We start from the raw sequence: 16,135 nt of genomic DNA on the forward strand, positions 1-16,135 counted from the left end.
TTGGCACAGTGAAATACCTGCCTAAAGTGAAACAGCCTGTGCCATGGTCCTGTGGCCGGGGAGGGCCCCACCTGAGAATTGAAAGAAGACAAATGGAGGTCAGGTGCCAGAGAGTGGAGTCCTCATGGTGATAGATGAGGGTAATAGCAGCTTTGTGAGCCCCTGTAAACGCACAGGGAACTTTTTGTGTTTGGGCAGTGGGATGGAGCTTTGGAATACCATACAAGTCAAAGAAGTACACCCTGACTGACTGATGTCTAGTTTTAAAGTGTACCCCCGATCAGAGGAAGAGGTAGGATGGGGGAAGAGGTTGCATTTTCTTAGTTTTAGTGTAACTAGAATCTTCACTTGCTGCTTTGATATTACACATTAGCAAGGATTCATACTTAGATGAGTCTCGTTCCAAATACAAACGTTTAGTGTCATTGAAACAACTTTCTCCAAATTCAAGGCATAAGCCAGTGTTTGAATTATTCACTAATGTATGCCCAGTGCCTAAATCAAGTTGGTGCTTTAAAAATATTATGAGGAATGGAGGCAAGTATTCTTAGCTTGTTAGTACTCCATTCTAGAACAGGTCTAATTATAAAAATAGTACCTAAGGAAATAGTTGCATGTTTAATGAGATAGTTCTTATTCATTTATTTATTTATCTATTGATTTATTTATTTTTCTTTATTGATTTGAGAGAGAGAAAGGAAGAGGGAGGGAGAGAGAGATAGAAACATCAATGAGAGAGAACATCGATTAGCTGCCTCCTGCATGCCCCCAACTGGGGATTTGGCCCACAACTTGGCCCGTGCCCTGACTGGAAATCGAACCAGTGACCTCTTGGTGCATGGGTGGACGCTCAACCATTGAGCCACACCGGCTGGGCCTAATGAGATATTTCAAAAGAAAATCTCAGTTGCACTTGACCCTTTAACAAATACTTTAAATTCTTTGTGGATTTTTGTTTGTTTTATTGTTTCTTGTTTTTATTTTGGCTAGACAACTGTCTTCTCCTCCACGAAACTTGAAAAAACTCAAGAACTATAGGGTAATGCCTGTATGTATTGTGCATTCTGAAAAGCTAAGTTATAATTTTCAATACGAGGGACAATGCAGTATGTTTAAATTATTTGATCTAAACTGAAAATGCCTGACTTAGTTAATTATGACGTTTAAATCTAACTTGCACTCAAACGAAGGATGTTGTTTGCACAGTATTTATACCACACTATACAGTGATGATTCTATCACGTGTAACAGATGAATGGCCACGCAACAGTGCTATTGTACACACTTTGTAATTTATGGATATTTCACCTGGAGAGTCAAAGGAAGGGTCTATGGTAATAATTTTAAATCCCATCATCCTCCCTCAGCCCCACAAAGTAGATTTTTTTCCCCACGTAGTTTGGGACTACTGTTTTATAGAGAATAGAAAGTAATTTAGACTGAAGTTTAGTAATCACATTCCCTCCTGTATTTTTCATCATAGAGTTGGATTGAGTTATAATAGAAGTAGCCCAAAGGAGCCTTTTCAAGTCATCACTATAGAGCACACATCCAGGAGACGCAACCATGCCTGCAGAAGGAGGAAAATCTGATATGGAGAGGATCGGCCTCTTCAGTGAGATGAACTATGTAACTGTTGGTGATAAATATGTGACACAATTTAATCGTAAGTATATTTGGTTTCCCTTACAGCCTAATCATAGATATTTTCTGTATGAAAATTTGTATTTAATATTATCATTAAATAATATTGCTTTAAAAAGTTTATTGAGCCCTGGCCGGTTTGGCTCAGCAGTTAGAGCGTCGACCTGCGGTTCGAAGAGACCCGGGTTCGGTTCCCGCTAAGGGCATGTGCCTCGGTTGCAGTTTGTCCCCGGCCCTGGTTGGTCGTGCGGGTGGCAACCACTCGATGTGTCCCTTTCACATCGATGTTTCTCTTTCTCTCTCTCTTCCTCTCTCTCCCTCCCACTCTATCTGTGCAAAAAATGGAAAAAAATGTCCTCGGGTAAGGATAAATTAAAAAAAAAGTTTATTGATTGATGAGAGAGAGAGAGATTGATTTGTTGTTCCACTTATTTATGTGTTCATTAGTTGATTCTTGTATATGCCCTGACTGGCAATTGAACCCACAACCTTGGCATGTCCAGATTATCATCTAACCAACTGAGCTACCTGGCTGGGGCCTAAATGATATTTTTAATGGCCCGTATTTTAGAGCATTAGTTCTAAAGTTGAATAAACTTATGAAATATCAATAGAGTTAAGAGAATTTTATTTTATAAGAGCAGGAAGCTCATTTTATTGCACTATCCTATCTTTATATATTCTCCTCATAAGTAATTTTACATCTTTCCAAGGGTTCATGGTGGTTTTCTCCCAGAATATTTTGATTTTAGCTTTTTTTCCCCCCTTAAATGGGATATTCTGCTATGTAAATAGCATTTACATTTGCACCTGAAAAGGCCATCCACGATCCCTTCTTGAAAAGTTAAATGAAAATAAATAGCTGAGGGATTTTTAGATGAGTTATAAATAAGAGCTAAAGTAAATAATCATTTAAAATGTTTCAGTTAAATTTTTGGCTAATCAGTGACCTCTGTGTAACAATAAAAAAGAATACACTGATATGAAACACCTCCAAGGTTTTTTTTTGTTTTTTTTTTCCATTTTCTGTTCAGATAGAGTGGGAGGGAGAGAGAGGGAGAGACAGAGAGAGAGAAACATCGATGCGAAAGGGACACATTGAGTGGCTGCCACCCGCACGACCAACCAGGGCCAGGGACAAACTGCAACTGAGGTACGTGCCCTTAGCAGGAACCGAACCCGGGTCTCCCTGGACCACAGGCCAATGCTCTAACCGCTGAGCCAAACCGGCCAGGGCCAAGATATGTTATTAAATAAAAAATTAAGTATAGTATGCTTAGCGTTAAAAATAGAGAATAGCCCACCCAGTGTGGCTCAGTGATTGAGCATCAATCCACGCACCAAGAGGTTGCTGGTTTGATTTCCGGTCAGGGCACATGCCCAGGTTGTGGGCCCAATCTCCAGTGGGGAGCATGCAGGAGGCGGCCAATCGATGTCTCTCTCATCAATGTTTCTATCTCTCTCTTCCTCTCCCTTTCTCTCTCTCTAAAATCAATAAAGAAAAAAAATTTGTTTTAAAAGTTTAAAAATAGAGGATATATTTGAAAATATTTATTGGAACATACTTAAACAGTCTTTGGGAAACAATTTAATATCACAATTGCCTGTGGGAGAGGAACTGAGTGGCCAGGTGTGGGATGAAGATTTATTATAAAAATATTTATACTGTTGCATTTGGAACCATGTGAATATATTACTTTTCAAAAATTTAAGTAAAAAAAAATCAAGGATACAAAATCACACTTAAATAACCAGTTGATTTAAGGATTGTTTGCAATTATGAAAGAACTTCCCAAATTAATCCAAATTGTAAAAGAAGTTCTAAATATTCATAAAAACAGTCTTTTAAAAAGTTACAGAGCTACTAGTATTTCATTGTAGAAATATACCACAATTTATTTATCTGTTCTCCTGATGATGGACGTTTGAAATATTTCTTGTTTTTGACTATTATGTGAAATTATTGTGAACATTCTTGTTCATGTCCTTTAGTGGATAAAGACATTCAGGTGTCTTTTTTTTGTTTTTAATTTTAGGACATGTATTAAAGCTGGGGACAGTGAAACAAAGAAGGGCCTAGGCTAACAGGAAAGGGACCAGGTGGGGAAATGAACCTAGACTGGGCTGCTTTGGCTCACTAAGAAGTTAGAAAAAAGGGGGCCTTGGGGACAGGTTCAGGGCCTTTGTCCAGGAAGAACTGCTATTGCCCATCGCTGCCCTGGTTATAAGCCTCCTGGGGGTCCCTTAGAGTAGATGCAAGCCTGTGGGGGAAGAAAGGGGAAGGGAGAGGGGAAAGGTGTGGGTGTGCTCCCAGGAGGGGGAGTCGCTGCTCTGGTACGATCGCAGGGAAATTGCTTGAGTCTGTGTGTGGAACACCCTCCTCTTCAACCTACACACACACACTGACATCTCACACATCTCTAAGGGCCCATCCAGCTCTGAAATTCACAGTCGATAACCAGGGCCTTAATCTAATTATTCAAATATTTTAATGTAACCCTCTTAGGTCTTATTGTCGACATAGCTTTTCACACAGAGCTTTCAGTGAACATTTAAAACAGGTATAGGTCTCACAATTTACTGGACCATATCTCATTTTGAAAATTTTCTGTTCTTTAATTATTAGTGAGCTCAAAACTATGATATTTCTAATTTATTTTTAAAGGGCCCTTTAATGAAGCTGCAAGCAAAAATAAACAGATGCTACCTGGGGGATCCAAAGAAATGTCCAATCTCCAGGCAGGTTATTTTGATCCCCAGTTTGTGAGGATTTTTGAAGGTGAAGGCTATGTAAATCTAAACCAAGTGAGGAGACGGCATATGATGGAAGAAGCCAAAAAAAATCTAGGCAATGCTTTCTTCCCTAGCAGTGGAGATAAAAAACCGTAAGTGTTTGGGGGGAAAGTCTTAAATACATCTGCAACTTTCTCTCCTCTAGCCCTAACTGTTGGTTTTTCCACAGGACTGACTTATATATGATTCTTCTTTTTTTTTTTTAATCCTCACCCGAGGACATTTTTTTCCATTTTTTGTTCAGATAGAGTGGGAGGGAGAGAGGAAGAGAGAGAGAGAGAGAGAGAGAGAGAGAGAGAGAGAGAGAAACATCGACATGAAAGGGACACATCGAGTGGCTGCCACCCACGACCCAACCAGGGCTGGGGACAAACTGCAACCGTGGTACATGCCCTTAGCGGGAACCAAACCCGGGTCTCTCTGGACCGCAGGCCGACACTCTAACCGCTGTGCCAAACCGACCAGGGCTATGATTCATTTTTTCAAGTATAATCCTTTGGTTATTTCATCTTAACTGGGGACAGTTATATTTAAACAGAAATCATGCTTCATTCCTCATTGCAATGTTAATGTTAATGACATATCACCTCTCCCAACCCACCCCCACCCAAGATTTATTAACTTTAAATCATTAAACAAATAGGATCATATAGCCTATGTTATATCATATTATATAGCTGAGTTTTATAATATTTAAGAGTGGGGAATTTCTTCTTTTCTGTTATTATAGTTCAATGGTTGCATTAAATCACATTCTACTTAGATTATGCTGTGCACAATTGACCTTTTACCTGCAACATCATTGCTTTATTTCCTTATATTTTATTTTATGCTATATATTCATAAATGACAATGAAAATGAGTATCTTCTTCTAATGGAACCTTTATTTGTAGGCCAGAGTTAATAAGTAATAAATTTTGGTATCTTTCTAGTTTTTAAAAATTTTAATTCCTATGTATAAACAATGCCAAGTTTTGATAAGGTTTCATTTGTCTTGGAGACCATTTTCTGATTATTAAATTTTATTTCTTCATTGATAACTTGAAAATTAGAAATTATGACTGTTACCAACTTTAGTTGTCCTTTTATTGTGAAAATCTTAAAGATAATATTTATTAAAATAAAGTATCATCTGGTAAATGGTTTAATGATTAAATATATACTGTGGGCTTAGGAAATTTAACATTAAAAATTTTTTAATTTGGTGAATTTTTTTTTCTATAATAAAGTAATCAGTATAAACCAAAAAGAAAATCAGCAAAATATCATGAGATTCATTTTGCCATCAGCAAAGTAGAAACATACTTATGTGTTTTGAAAGTGTAGTTTCTAGTGAGTTGAACGGTGGCCATTTTTTTAGCTCATTTGCCATAATGTACCTAAATCTAAAAAACACAAAGTTTTATTTATTGTTATAGTTAATTGAATTAAGGGTAACTATTTTAAGTTCCTAGAGATTACGAATTTTGTTTATGTGAACATTTAAAATAACCATAACAGCCCTGGCTGGTATGGGTCAGTGGTTGGAGCATTGGCCCATGGACCAATGAGTTGCAGGTTCAGTTCTGGTCAAGGCCACATACCTTGGTTGGGTTTTCATCCCTGGCCCTGGTTGGGGTTGTACAGGAGGCAACCAGTTGATGTGTCCCTCTCATGTTGATGTTTCTCTCTCTCTTCCCCTCCCTGCCACTGTACCTAAAGATAAATAGATAAATATCCTCTGGTGAGGATTAAAAAAAGGGGGGAATAGATTAACAACTAACAATTTTTTTTTTTTTTTACCAAAGCAAGTCAATTCCATTGCATATTTTTTGCTCCTTTTTCAATCATTTTAAAAATAAGTTGTGACAAAATATATATAACATAAAATTAGCGATTTTAACCTGCTCTGTTTTGTTTTTTAACTGTGAGATGTGGAGTAGGAAGCTACTATGGAACAATAGGTGGTCCAGTCCCATTCTTCAGTGCACAGGTAAAACCCAGAGAAAAGTATGTAGCACCTGGGAAGAATATATACACAAGCCCAGGAAAGAAAGGAACTGGATATGGGTAAGATATATTTAATACTTTTCTATCATTTGTTTTGAACTTAAAAAGATAAAATTTCTGAACTTTGAAGTCACTATTACTTATTTTCTTTCCTTAGCTATGCAAATATTACAATAGGTAAACAGTTTTCACACTCTGCTGATTTCTACGATGCACCAAAACTAAATTATAAGGTAAAATAATCTATTTTAACTTTTTGTTTTCCCTTTCTCATTTAGTTGACTTAGAGAATTCACTTGTGATCTAATGATGGATTGTTTTGTTTTACGTATTTGTATTACTAGGGCAATTGCAGACTGATGTCTATGAATTGCAGTAACTTTACATTAAAAAAATTTTTTAAATTGATGTTAGGGAGAGATAAAAACATCAATGAGAGAGAACATCAATCGGCCACCTCCTGCATGCCCCCTATTGGGCATCAGGCCCACAACCTGGGAATGTGCCCTGACCAGGAATCAGCCGGCAACCTCTAGGTACATAGGTTGACACTCAACCACTGAGCCACAGCAGCCAGGCATAATTTTACATTTTGATACTAGATTTCCACATCTTACTATAGATCCTCTCAGTCCTTCCAAGGATGAGCTTTTATCTGCTGCTCTAGTTTAGCACATCTATCTTACATCTCTCTAAACTAGCTATGAGACTTATGTGAACTTGGCCTGATCAACTACATTCTATTTTGAGTAGAAGAATCATATCATAGCCCTTAGCCATGTTCCCCCTACATCCTAATACCTTGTGCCTAACCAAGTAGTGGGAGTACTTTGGGGCTGATCAAGCCATTATGCTGAGTGAATGGAATGGAGGAGCGATGGAAAAAAGCGGGAAAGTAGAAGTAGAGAATGAATACCTACAGAAGAGAGAGTGAAAGGATGTAGAAAACAACTTACTTCATTAAATGGCAGAAATAAAAACGGAAGTGTACTGGCATATGCCTTTTACACTCCCTACAATATTTGACTTATAATGAAACATATTCATTTATGTGGAGAATGCCTACATGCGAAAGAATAGAGGAACCAGGAAAAGTTTTCCATTAAATTGGGCAGAAACTTTGGTTATTTGAAAATAAGCATCTCTGTTTCTATGTATGGATTATTCAGATTATATAAAATTACATATAAACTACTTTTCATCTGTAGAAGTAATAATAATATGTAATATAGAAATAAATACAAGGCAATTTTACCAAAGGCTTAGTAATTAGTCTTCCACCCTAAACTTTATGGGTATAAGATAATTTTCTCTCCTTACAGTAGAGCTCTTTTGTTCTTAATTTCAGACAATATTCATAGGTGATAAATCTGATATCCCTGTATTTCCCAAAATTCATTCTGAAAATAATTTTAAAAATATACTGTTGATTTTTCTTTTAGAATTTTAGAGATTCTTTCATTGTATTCTTGCTTGAATCATTTCTGACAAGGTATCTGCTGTCATGCTAATTTTTGTTCTTCTGTATGTACTGTCTTTTCTTTCCTCTGCCAACGTTTAAGATTTCCTTGATCACTCATTTGAGCCATTTGAGTATGATGTGCCCTGGTGTGCTTTTCTCATGCTTCTTGTGCTTTGGGTTTATTGAGCTTCTTGGATCTGTGGATTTATAGTTTTCATTAAATTTAGAATATTTTCAGCTATTATTTATGAAGATCCTTTTTCTGTCTCTCTCCTCTCCTCAGGGACTCCAATTACATGTGCATTAGGCCTCTTGAATTTGTCCTATACTTTCCCAATGCTCTGTTCACTTCTTTTTTTGAAACTCTCTTTTTTCTTTCGCTGTATTTCATTTTGAATAGTTGCTATTGCTCTGTCTTCAAGGTCACTAATCTATTCTGCAGTGTCCAATATGCTGTTAATGCCATCCTATATATTTTAAATCTCATACATTGTGGTTTTGCTCTCTAGAAGTTTGATTTGCGTATTTTTAAAAAATATCTTACATATTTCAACTTTATGAGTGTATGGACTATGGTTGTAATTATTGTTTTAATGTCCTCTGCTAATTCTAATATCTATGTCAGTTTTTGATTTTTTTTCTTAGTATGAGTAATATTTTTTCTTCTTCTTTGCATTACTGGTAATTTTTAACTGGATGTCATGTATTGTCATTTTTACCTTATTGAGTGCTATATATTTTTGGATTCTCATAAATGCTCTTGTGCATTGTTCTGGGATGCAGTTAAATTACTTGTAAGCAGTTTGATTTGTTTTTCAGATCTTCCTTTAAGTATTATTTGGTGGGATGGAAGCAGTGCTCAATCTAGGTCTAACTGTTCCTCACTATCAAGGCAAGACCTTTCTGTGTCCTCTCCCCAGTGCCTGGGAATCATAGCTTCCAGCACAGCTGATGGGACAGCACCCATCCTAGCTCTGTGTGAGAACTGGACAACGTTACCTTTGCTCTTCTTAGGTTCTTTGCTTGGATTTGAGTAGTTTCCTCACAAATATGTACTGATCAGTACTTAACTGAATACTCTAGGGCAGAGGTTGGTGAACACATACAATGTTCAGACCCTTAAAGCATTGCCTTACGATAACCTGCTTCAGAATCACCTGGGATGACTATTAAAACTGCAGATTAACAGGCCCTACAGTAGACCACCAGGATCAGAACTCTCTGAGGAACTTGGTAACTTGTAATTTAAATAAATTATAAAGCGATCCATGGAAACTAAAATCTGATAAACATTGCCCCAAAGAATAAACGGAATGGTTAAACGATCAGTCCCATTGTAGTGTGGGAGAGGTGAGAGGAGATCACTCAGAAGGGGTGAGATTCCTACAGTGGAGAAAGGAAGAAGACAAGCAAAAGCAAGAAGAAGTCCAAAAAGAGTAAAAAATTCTGGAAGTGTTACAGTAGTGTTCTTAGAAATGAAAATTAATCTCCCCTGGATTAACTAGTTTAGATTTCATTTATCAAATGTTTTCAGTTTTCTATTGAATGATGAAATACCAGATTTCATATTTGAAGAAAGTGAAAAAATATATCAATATTCACTTTACAGTTTTCTTTTTGAATCTATATTTTCTAACATGAAAATTTTTGCTACTTTACTAACAGCAATTTTCATGCTTAGCATTGTTTCACAGAGAAGTTTGCAGCGTAGGAGGGGGAAAAATGACACTGATTTGCTTGAGCACTAGGTAGCTACAAATATTGTAATATCAAAATGTTACTGTATAAAAAGTAAGTGTTCCTCATTCTCAGAAGTAAAAACTAACATTTATTAAGAGCCTACCATATGCCAGGTACTTTATGCACAGATCTCATTTAATCTTTATAACACATGCTGGGGCAGTGGGGGGGGGGGTATTAAAGGGCCCCAGAGTCCCCAAGAAATGCTAAAAAGCAGGAAGGAGATAGGGTTTGAACTAAAGATCAATCTTGTTTTTTTTTTTAACTAATCATATCACCCAGATAGTTAATATAGATTTGTTCAGGTAATCAAGAGATCTCTATACTTCAAATAAATTTATATCCAAAATGAACAATCATAGTTGTTCTTGTTCACAAGTAAGCGTATCTTTTGTATCATGAAAATAACATAACAAAGGAATGTTTTAAAAATGTGGGCCTAGCAATATATATATTAAAAATCTATTTGCTTATATTAAAATTTAAAAGAAGATTCAACTCTACATGATCAATTTGAGTAATTTATGCTATATAATTTCAAACTCTTTAATTTACAGAAAGAGAATGAACAACACCATCATTTAGTCAAAGGGACACCTTTCAAGTTAAATCTTTACCCAAAAGAATATTTTGATATCAATCCTTATTTTGTTGACAAACCTTTACCACCAATTAGAAAAACAGAGAAGAAAGAAGTATTTCCAAGCCCTTTTAAGCCCTCATCCCCAGGTAAAAAGGTAAGTGAAAAATTTTAGAATGAAAAAATATTAAGCATTTTAAAGAAATGGTGCCTCTTGCTGTCAAGTGATTACCAGTGTAAACCATCAACTTTTGTTTGTATTCATGCCAAGAATAGTGAAACCAGTCTTTATAAGATTATGAAAAGTCACAAAGTATGGCTAGTGTATGGGAATAAGGAAGCTCTTTTAATGAAGTAATTTTTAATCAGTTCAAATATATTTAATTTACAGTTGATTTTTCTAAGTGCCTCTCTAGATCTTAAGTATAGTTTTTCTCAAAATTATAAAAAGCCAGACCATCTTTTAGTTTTTGAAGTGATTGAGATGAACTCTCTCACATCGCCGAAATTGACAAGTTTGAGTAAAAATGAAAAGGCTGCCCTGGCCAGTTTTGCTCAGTGGTTAGAGCATCGACCTGGGGATCGAAGACTCGGGTTCAATTTTGGTCAAGGGCATGTATTTCGGTTGCGATTTGGTCCCGGGCCCTGGTGGGGGTCCTGTGGGAGGCAACCAGTTGATGTGTCTCTCTCACATTGGTGTTTCTCTCTTCCTCTCTCTCTTTTTCTCTCCCTCTCACCCTCCCTCCCACTCTATCTGAAGATAAATGGAAAAATATCCTCAGGTGGAGACTTATTAAAAAAAAAAAAAGAAAATACTTCTTATAGTTTATAAACCTTACTTTACACTTCGTTTTTCTTCTGTGAATTGCCTGTTTATTTATCCTACAGATTTTCTATTAGGTTATTTGTGTTTTTCATATTGATTTGTAAGATATTTTTGTATGTTAAGGATATTGTTCTGTTTTCATTTGTGCTGAAAATAATTTTTTTAGTTTATTGTTTTACTTTGATTATGGTATTTTGTGCTATTCAGAAATTTAGTCATTTGATGTAGTCAAACATCAGTTTTTGTGCTAAATTTTATGACATTATACTTTTACCACCAGTATTAGAAAACTATACAGTCTTGATTTCTTCTACTAGTCTTATTTTTTTCATTTAAACCTTCATCTGAAATATATAAGGGTGGGCAAAAGTAGCTTTACAGTTGTTTGTATGTAAAACAATACAATAATTAATAAATAACACAAGAATAAACTCTGTTTCGTGTACTCACAACTATAAACTTACTTTTGCCCACCCTGGTATTTGGAGGTGAAGAGTGAAGTAAGGAGCCAGCTTTTATGTTTTTCAAAAGGCAGTGTTTCGGGCAGAAGGAAACTTGACTGTGCTCGTTGTTTTGGGGTGTAATGTCTGTCAAAATACAGGGTGCAGTTTGTTGTGAGTTAGATCTAAGTAAAACTCATATTTTTTAAAAAGTATTATTGTTCCCAATATTACTGATAGAATAATTTTTAACACCACTGCTTTGAAATGCCACTCGTCAAATAAAATTTCCCATTTTTCAAAGAATTTTTTTCTGAGTTTCCATTCTATTTTTTTTTTTTTTTTTTTTATTATCATCCTCACCCGAGGATACTTTTCCATTTTTTGTACAGATAGAGTGGGAGGGAGAGAGAGAGAGAAACATCGATGTGAAGGGACACATCGAGTGGCTGCTACCCGCACGACCGACCAGGGCCGGGGACAAACTGCAACCGAAGTACGCGCCCTTAGTGGGAACCGAACCCGGGTCTCTCCGGACCGCAGGCCGATGCTCTAACCGCTGAGCCAAACTGGCCAGGGCCTGAGTTTCCATTCTATTTGACTGATATTTATTTCTTCCGGTACCAAACTACTTTTGAGTATTACTATTACATTTCAGTATTGGGTGGTCTAGTCTCTTCTTGTTTTTCTTTAAAAAAATTATATGGCTGTTCTCATATAAATATATATATATATTCTCTAGAACTTTGGAATTATTTTATATAGTTCTGGGGCAGTAAAATTTTTGGTATTTTGCTATAAAATCTTTAGATTTTGGGATATATTAGGATATTTATAATTTGAGTCTTCTGATCTAGAAATAAATGACTTGTAAAAACCTTAATTTCTCTTGTAAAATATTATATTTTACTTCACATAGGTTTATATATCTTATATTTATTCTCACTTACTTAAAGCTCCAGTCAATAGTTTTTTTCCCATCATACTTCTCATATTATTTGTCCTTACAAAACTGGCTGCTTCATTAAACTTTATGTTCTAATGGGTATCCTGTTGATTCTTTCTGGATTTTCAGTTACATGATTATACCCTCTGCAAGTAATTTTGCTCCCTCCTTTTCAGTATTTATATCTCTCTGTCATGCTCACGTCCAGTTGCTGAGGCCAGCGATAGCGGCCGTCCTTGCCTTAATCTTGAATCTAATGAGTATTCCAAAAATGTCTGCGTTTCTTCCACTTCTTTCATATTCTTAACTCCTTTCTCTGTCAAAATATATGTGGTCTCCATCTCATTCCCTCAGTGATGGGCTCACGCCCTACCTAGATGATAGTCTGACCTGTTCAACTCTCCCTAAAATAGTGATGCTTGACAATAGTTTAGAATATTATCTTCCTATGTGCATTTGTATTTTAATAAAGAACTTTTAGAATTACAGTGTCTTAACCCCATAAAATTGGTGGTAGGGAGACTCTTTGCTGGTATGTGAATTAAACAGAATAGGCAACTTTCTTTAAATGTAAAACCAACTCCATAAACAATACACAAATATGTATGCACTTATTAAAAAATCTAATTTTTTTAAGAAACATTTTACAAAACCATATAAAATTGTCTCATTTTTATTTGTAGGCTGGTGGAATGAAGGCAGGAACATTTGACCCTTACCCTTCCCATTCTGCTGACCCTTACACGGCTAAATTGTCAAGACAGACTTCCACCAAAGGTGCTGCGATTTTCCACCCACCAGGTGGACCAAAAAGCAGACCAGTTAAAAGCATAATGACTCTGAATGTCAAAAGGTAGTAATATGTTACATGTAGTTCATAAACCAAGAACAATTGTTTCAACTTATAGTTTTCTTCAAAATAATATCTTTTCTTTGTACATGCTTTTGAAAATGACAAATTTGAGTGACTGTAGAAATCTTAGCTCTTTTTATAAACCTGCCTTCCCTTGTAGAAGTTTTCTCCCATCTTCTGAAATTCTCAAATTAGAAAAGCTTAATTTATCTGCACCAACTATTCTGTCCATAATTTTTTTTTTTTTTTTTTTTTTAATCCTCACCGGAGGACATTTTTCCATTTTTTGTTCAGGTAGAGTGGGAGGGAGAAAGAGGAACAGAGGGAGAGAGAGAAACATCGATGCGAAAGGGACACATCGAGTGGCTGCCACCCGCACGACCGACCAGGGCCGGGGACAAACTGCAACCGAGGTACGTGCCCTTAGCGGGAACCGAACCCGGGTCTCTCCGGACCGCAGGCCGACGCTCCAACCGCTGAGCCAAACTGGCCAGGGCTGTCCATAATTTTTAAAGCAAATCTATAACATCTTATTATGAGGCATTTGAAACTATTTGGATATTTATAGTTCAGTTAGCTGTACATGTTAACATTGTCTGTTTCTCAGGGAGTTTTTGACTCTTGTTGTAGGGCTCCAAGCTCTCAGACAAATCCTTATGACACTTAAAGTTTCTGTTCTTATCTTTGAAATAATCTTGTATGAAAACAGGAAATATTCTTGTTAATTAAAAATGCTACTAACATCACTTTCTAAAACTTTGAGGAAAAGTATATTATTAAAGTATCTTAAAACTTCAATTTTACCCAGGTTTGGAGCACTCTGAAAACTGAGTTCTTTTCAGGAGCTCAGAACATGCATCAGAAAAGGACAATCCGTCCGTGTGTGTGTGTGTGTGTGTGTGTGTGTGTGTCCATGCGCGCATGCATGCTTGCAAGACTATAAATAAGTGAAAGAATATATTTCTGTCAGGACATACATTAGAAAAGGACAGTCCATCATTGTGTGTGCAAGATCATAAGTAAGTGAAAGAACTCACTTCTGTCGATTCATTGATAAAGCTTTAATGCCAATTAAACTAACACATTTCTAACTTCAATGAAATCATGCAGTGGATTAGGTGATGGACACCAAATTCACATTCTTTCTTTTATAAAAACACCAGTACATTTTATTACTTGTAGACAGTGATTATAATACTAATATTATTATTATATCACAAAAGTAAGATTGCTTCTCGATATCTATATAATTTAACTGTTGTCTACAAGGAATACTATTCTGGGGGCAATTTTCCATGAGTTCTTTCCTACCCAGAGAACAGACCTGCGAAAGTTCTGTGATAGGCCCTAGTGTAAATGTTTGGACAGAAAAGAGTAACTGATTGCTACTTTGAAAAATCAGAAGTTTATCTTCTGTTTGGTAATTTAGAGTTTATTAAAATCTCTTTCATTTCACATTGTCACAAATATTATCCTAAATCAGCTTTAAGCTCTTTTACTCTAATTTTAAAACTAGTAATCCTCTGGATCATAGTATTTAAAATTGGTCCCCAAAACCAATTTTCCTTTTTAAATTACATTTTTAAAGTATATTTGATTTATATAATGTGAACCTTCTTAATTTGGTGAGGAGATTTGGTTTTGGATTAATTTCTTTTCATTGTAAAACATTTTTTACACCGATAAAACTAAATGGACATTTATTTTCTACTTTTAGGGCACTAAATGTGAAGAACTACAAGACTGCTTCAGTAGAGTCCTATTAACATCTGGAAGACAAATAGCTTTCTAAATCCTGACCAACAGTAATTTATTATCAAGTGCTAATTATTTGAAGAAATATATAAGATGTTGTGGAACAGATAGCACAAGCATTTAAAAGATATTTAATCCTACCATCTAGTACTCTTGTTTTAGTACTACTAATGAATAAATAGTATTTGCTAATAATTAAATATATGATTGCTGATATGTCTTTCTGAGAATATAATGTTTAGGCATGCTATGTAGTATGTCAATTGAGAGTTCTTACTCCTAATGTTAAAAAGTTGCGGGGTTGTGGAGTAGAGGGTGGGGTGTGGGGGCTGGAGGGTAGAAAGTACATAGTAAAGTCTTAACTTGCTGTTTCTTCCTGGAAGTGGAAACTGTATTGATAGCTGTCCAAGCGTCATGGCCTGTTAAAGCATTCTCATCCAAGATAGATATCGATCCAGAGCCATGTGTACACATTTTATATGGTAAGCTAAATGTCTCGGTTTATATGGCCTCTGTAAAGAATCAGATTAGCCAGTGCAGCCCCAGGATGAGTTGGGGGAAGGGAGAATGGGGAACACACTTTTACTTCATTCTCTTATTAAAAAATTGCAAAGTTACAAGGTGGACAAAGTTTGTCTTTGGTGTCCCCTCGGTAGTTGTCCAAAGCTGCCTCTCCTGGAGCATCCTCCCCCCACCCCCGGCCCCCGGCCCCCCATGCGTCTTACCCTCTGCTTCCCAAGTTCTCTCTTCTTCACTTGCCCCTATCACTTTAAAAACTATCTGTTGTTAAAAGATACAATTTAAATATTTTATTATAATTTATAATGAGGGTCTCTGTCAATAGTCCTCAGTCATTTTGGGGTGGGGGAAATTTACAGTATCTATTCATGTAATGTAATGGGGAAGTTATTTTTGATTCATGGTGGTTTCTTAGGTCCTGCGTCCTCGGCTTCTCAGAGCTGGGAGTCAGAGTAGAACGCGCGGAGGCTGCGGTACTTCCTTCGGACCCACTTCTATCCCGTTGGGAGAAACTGTCAATCCACAATATATCTGGCTTTTAAAGGGATTGCAGATGGTACAGAGCATTTTTGCTATTGTCAAATATC

The 16,135-nt window shown here is 36.2% G+C and overlaps 1 protein-coding gene across 1 annotated transcript; it reads left to right on the forward strand.

Moving 5' to 3' along the window:
• Positions 1-1,557: 1,557 nt before the first annotated feature.
• CUNH4orf47 (chromosome unknown C4orf47 homolog) lies at positions 1,558-15,063 on the forward strand. The gene is made up of 7 exons (XM_036250528.1): positions 1,558-1,666; positions 4,310-4,529; positions 6,350-6,487; positions 6,585-6,660; positions 10,187-10,366; positions 13,105-13,274; positions 14,992-15,063. The coding sequence occupies exons 1-7, from the start codon at positions 1,567-1,569 to the stop codon at positions 15,038-15,040; spliced, it is 933 nt and encodes a 310-aa protein (XP_036106421.1). The 5' UTR covers positions 1,558-1,566; the 3' UTR covers positions 15,041-15,063.
• The last annotated feature ends 1,072 nt before the right edge of the window (positions 15,064-16,135 follow it).

This window comes from Molossus molossus, unplaced genomic scaffold (assembly GCF_014108415.1).
Source record: "Molossus molossus isolate mMolMol1 unplaced genomic scaffold, mMolMol1.p scaffold_m16_p_9, whole genome shotgun sequence".
Lineage (NCBI taxonomy): Eukaryota > Metazoa > Chordata > Mammalia > Chiroptera > Molossidae > Molossus > Molossus molossus.

Bases quoted from the DNA above. Each gene is read 5' to 3' on its own strand.
- CUNH4orf47 (XM_036250528.1), top strand. From the start codon at position 1,567: ATGCCTGCAGAAGGAGGAAAATCTGATATGGAGAGGATCGGCCTCTTC. The intron at 1,667-4,309 runs GTAAGTATATTT...TTATTTTTAAAG, and splicing joins ATATGTGACACAATTTAATC to GGCCCTTTAATGAAGCTGCA. The intron at 6,661-10,186 runs GTAAAATAATCT...TTTAATTTACAG, and splicing joins CACCAAAACTAAATTATAAG to AAAGAGAATGAACAACACCA.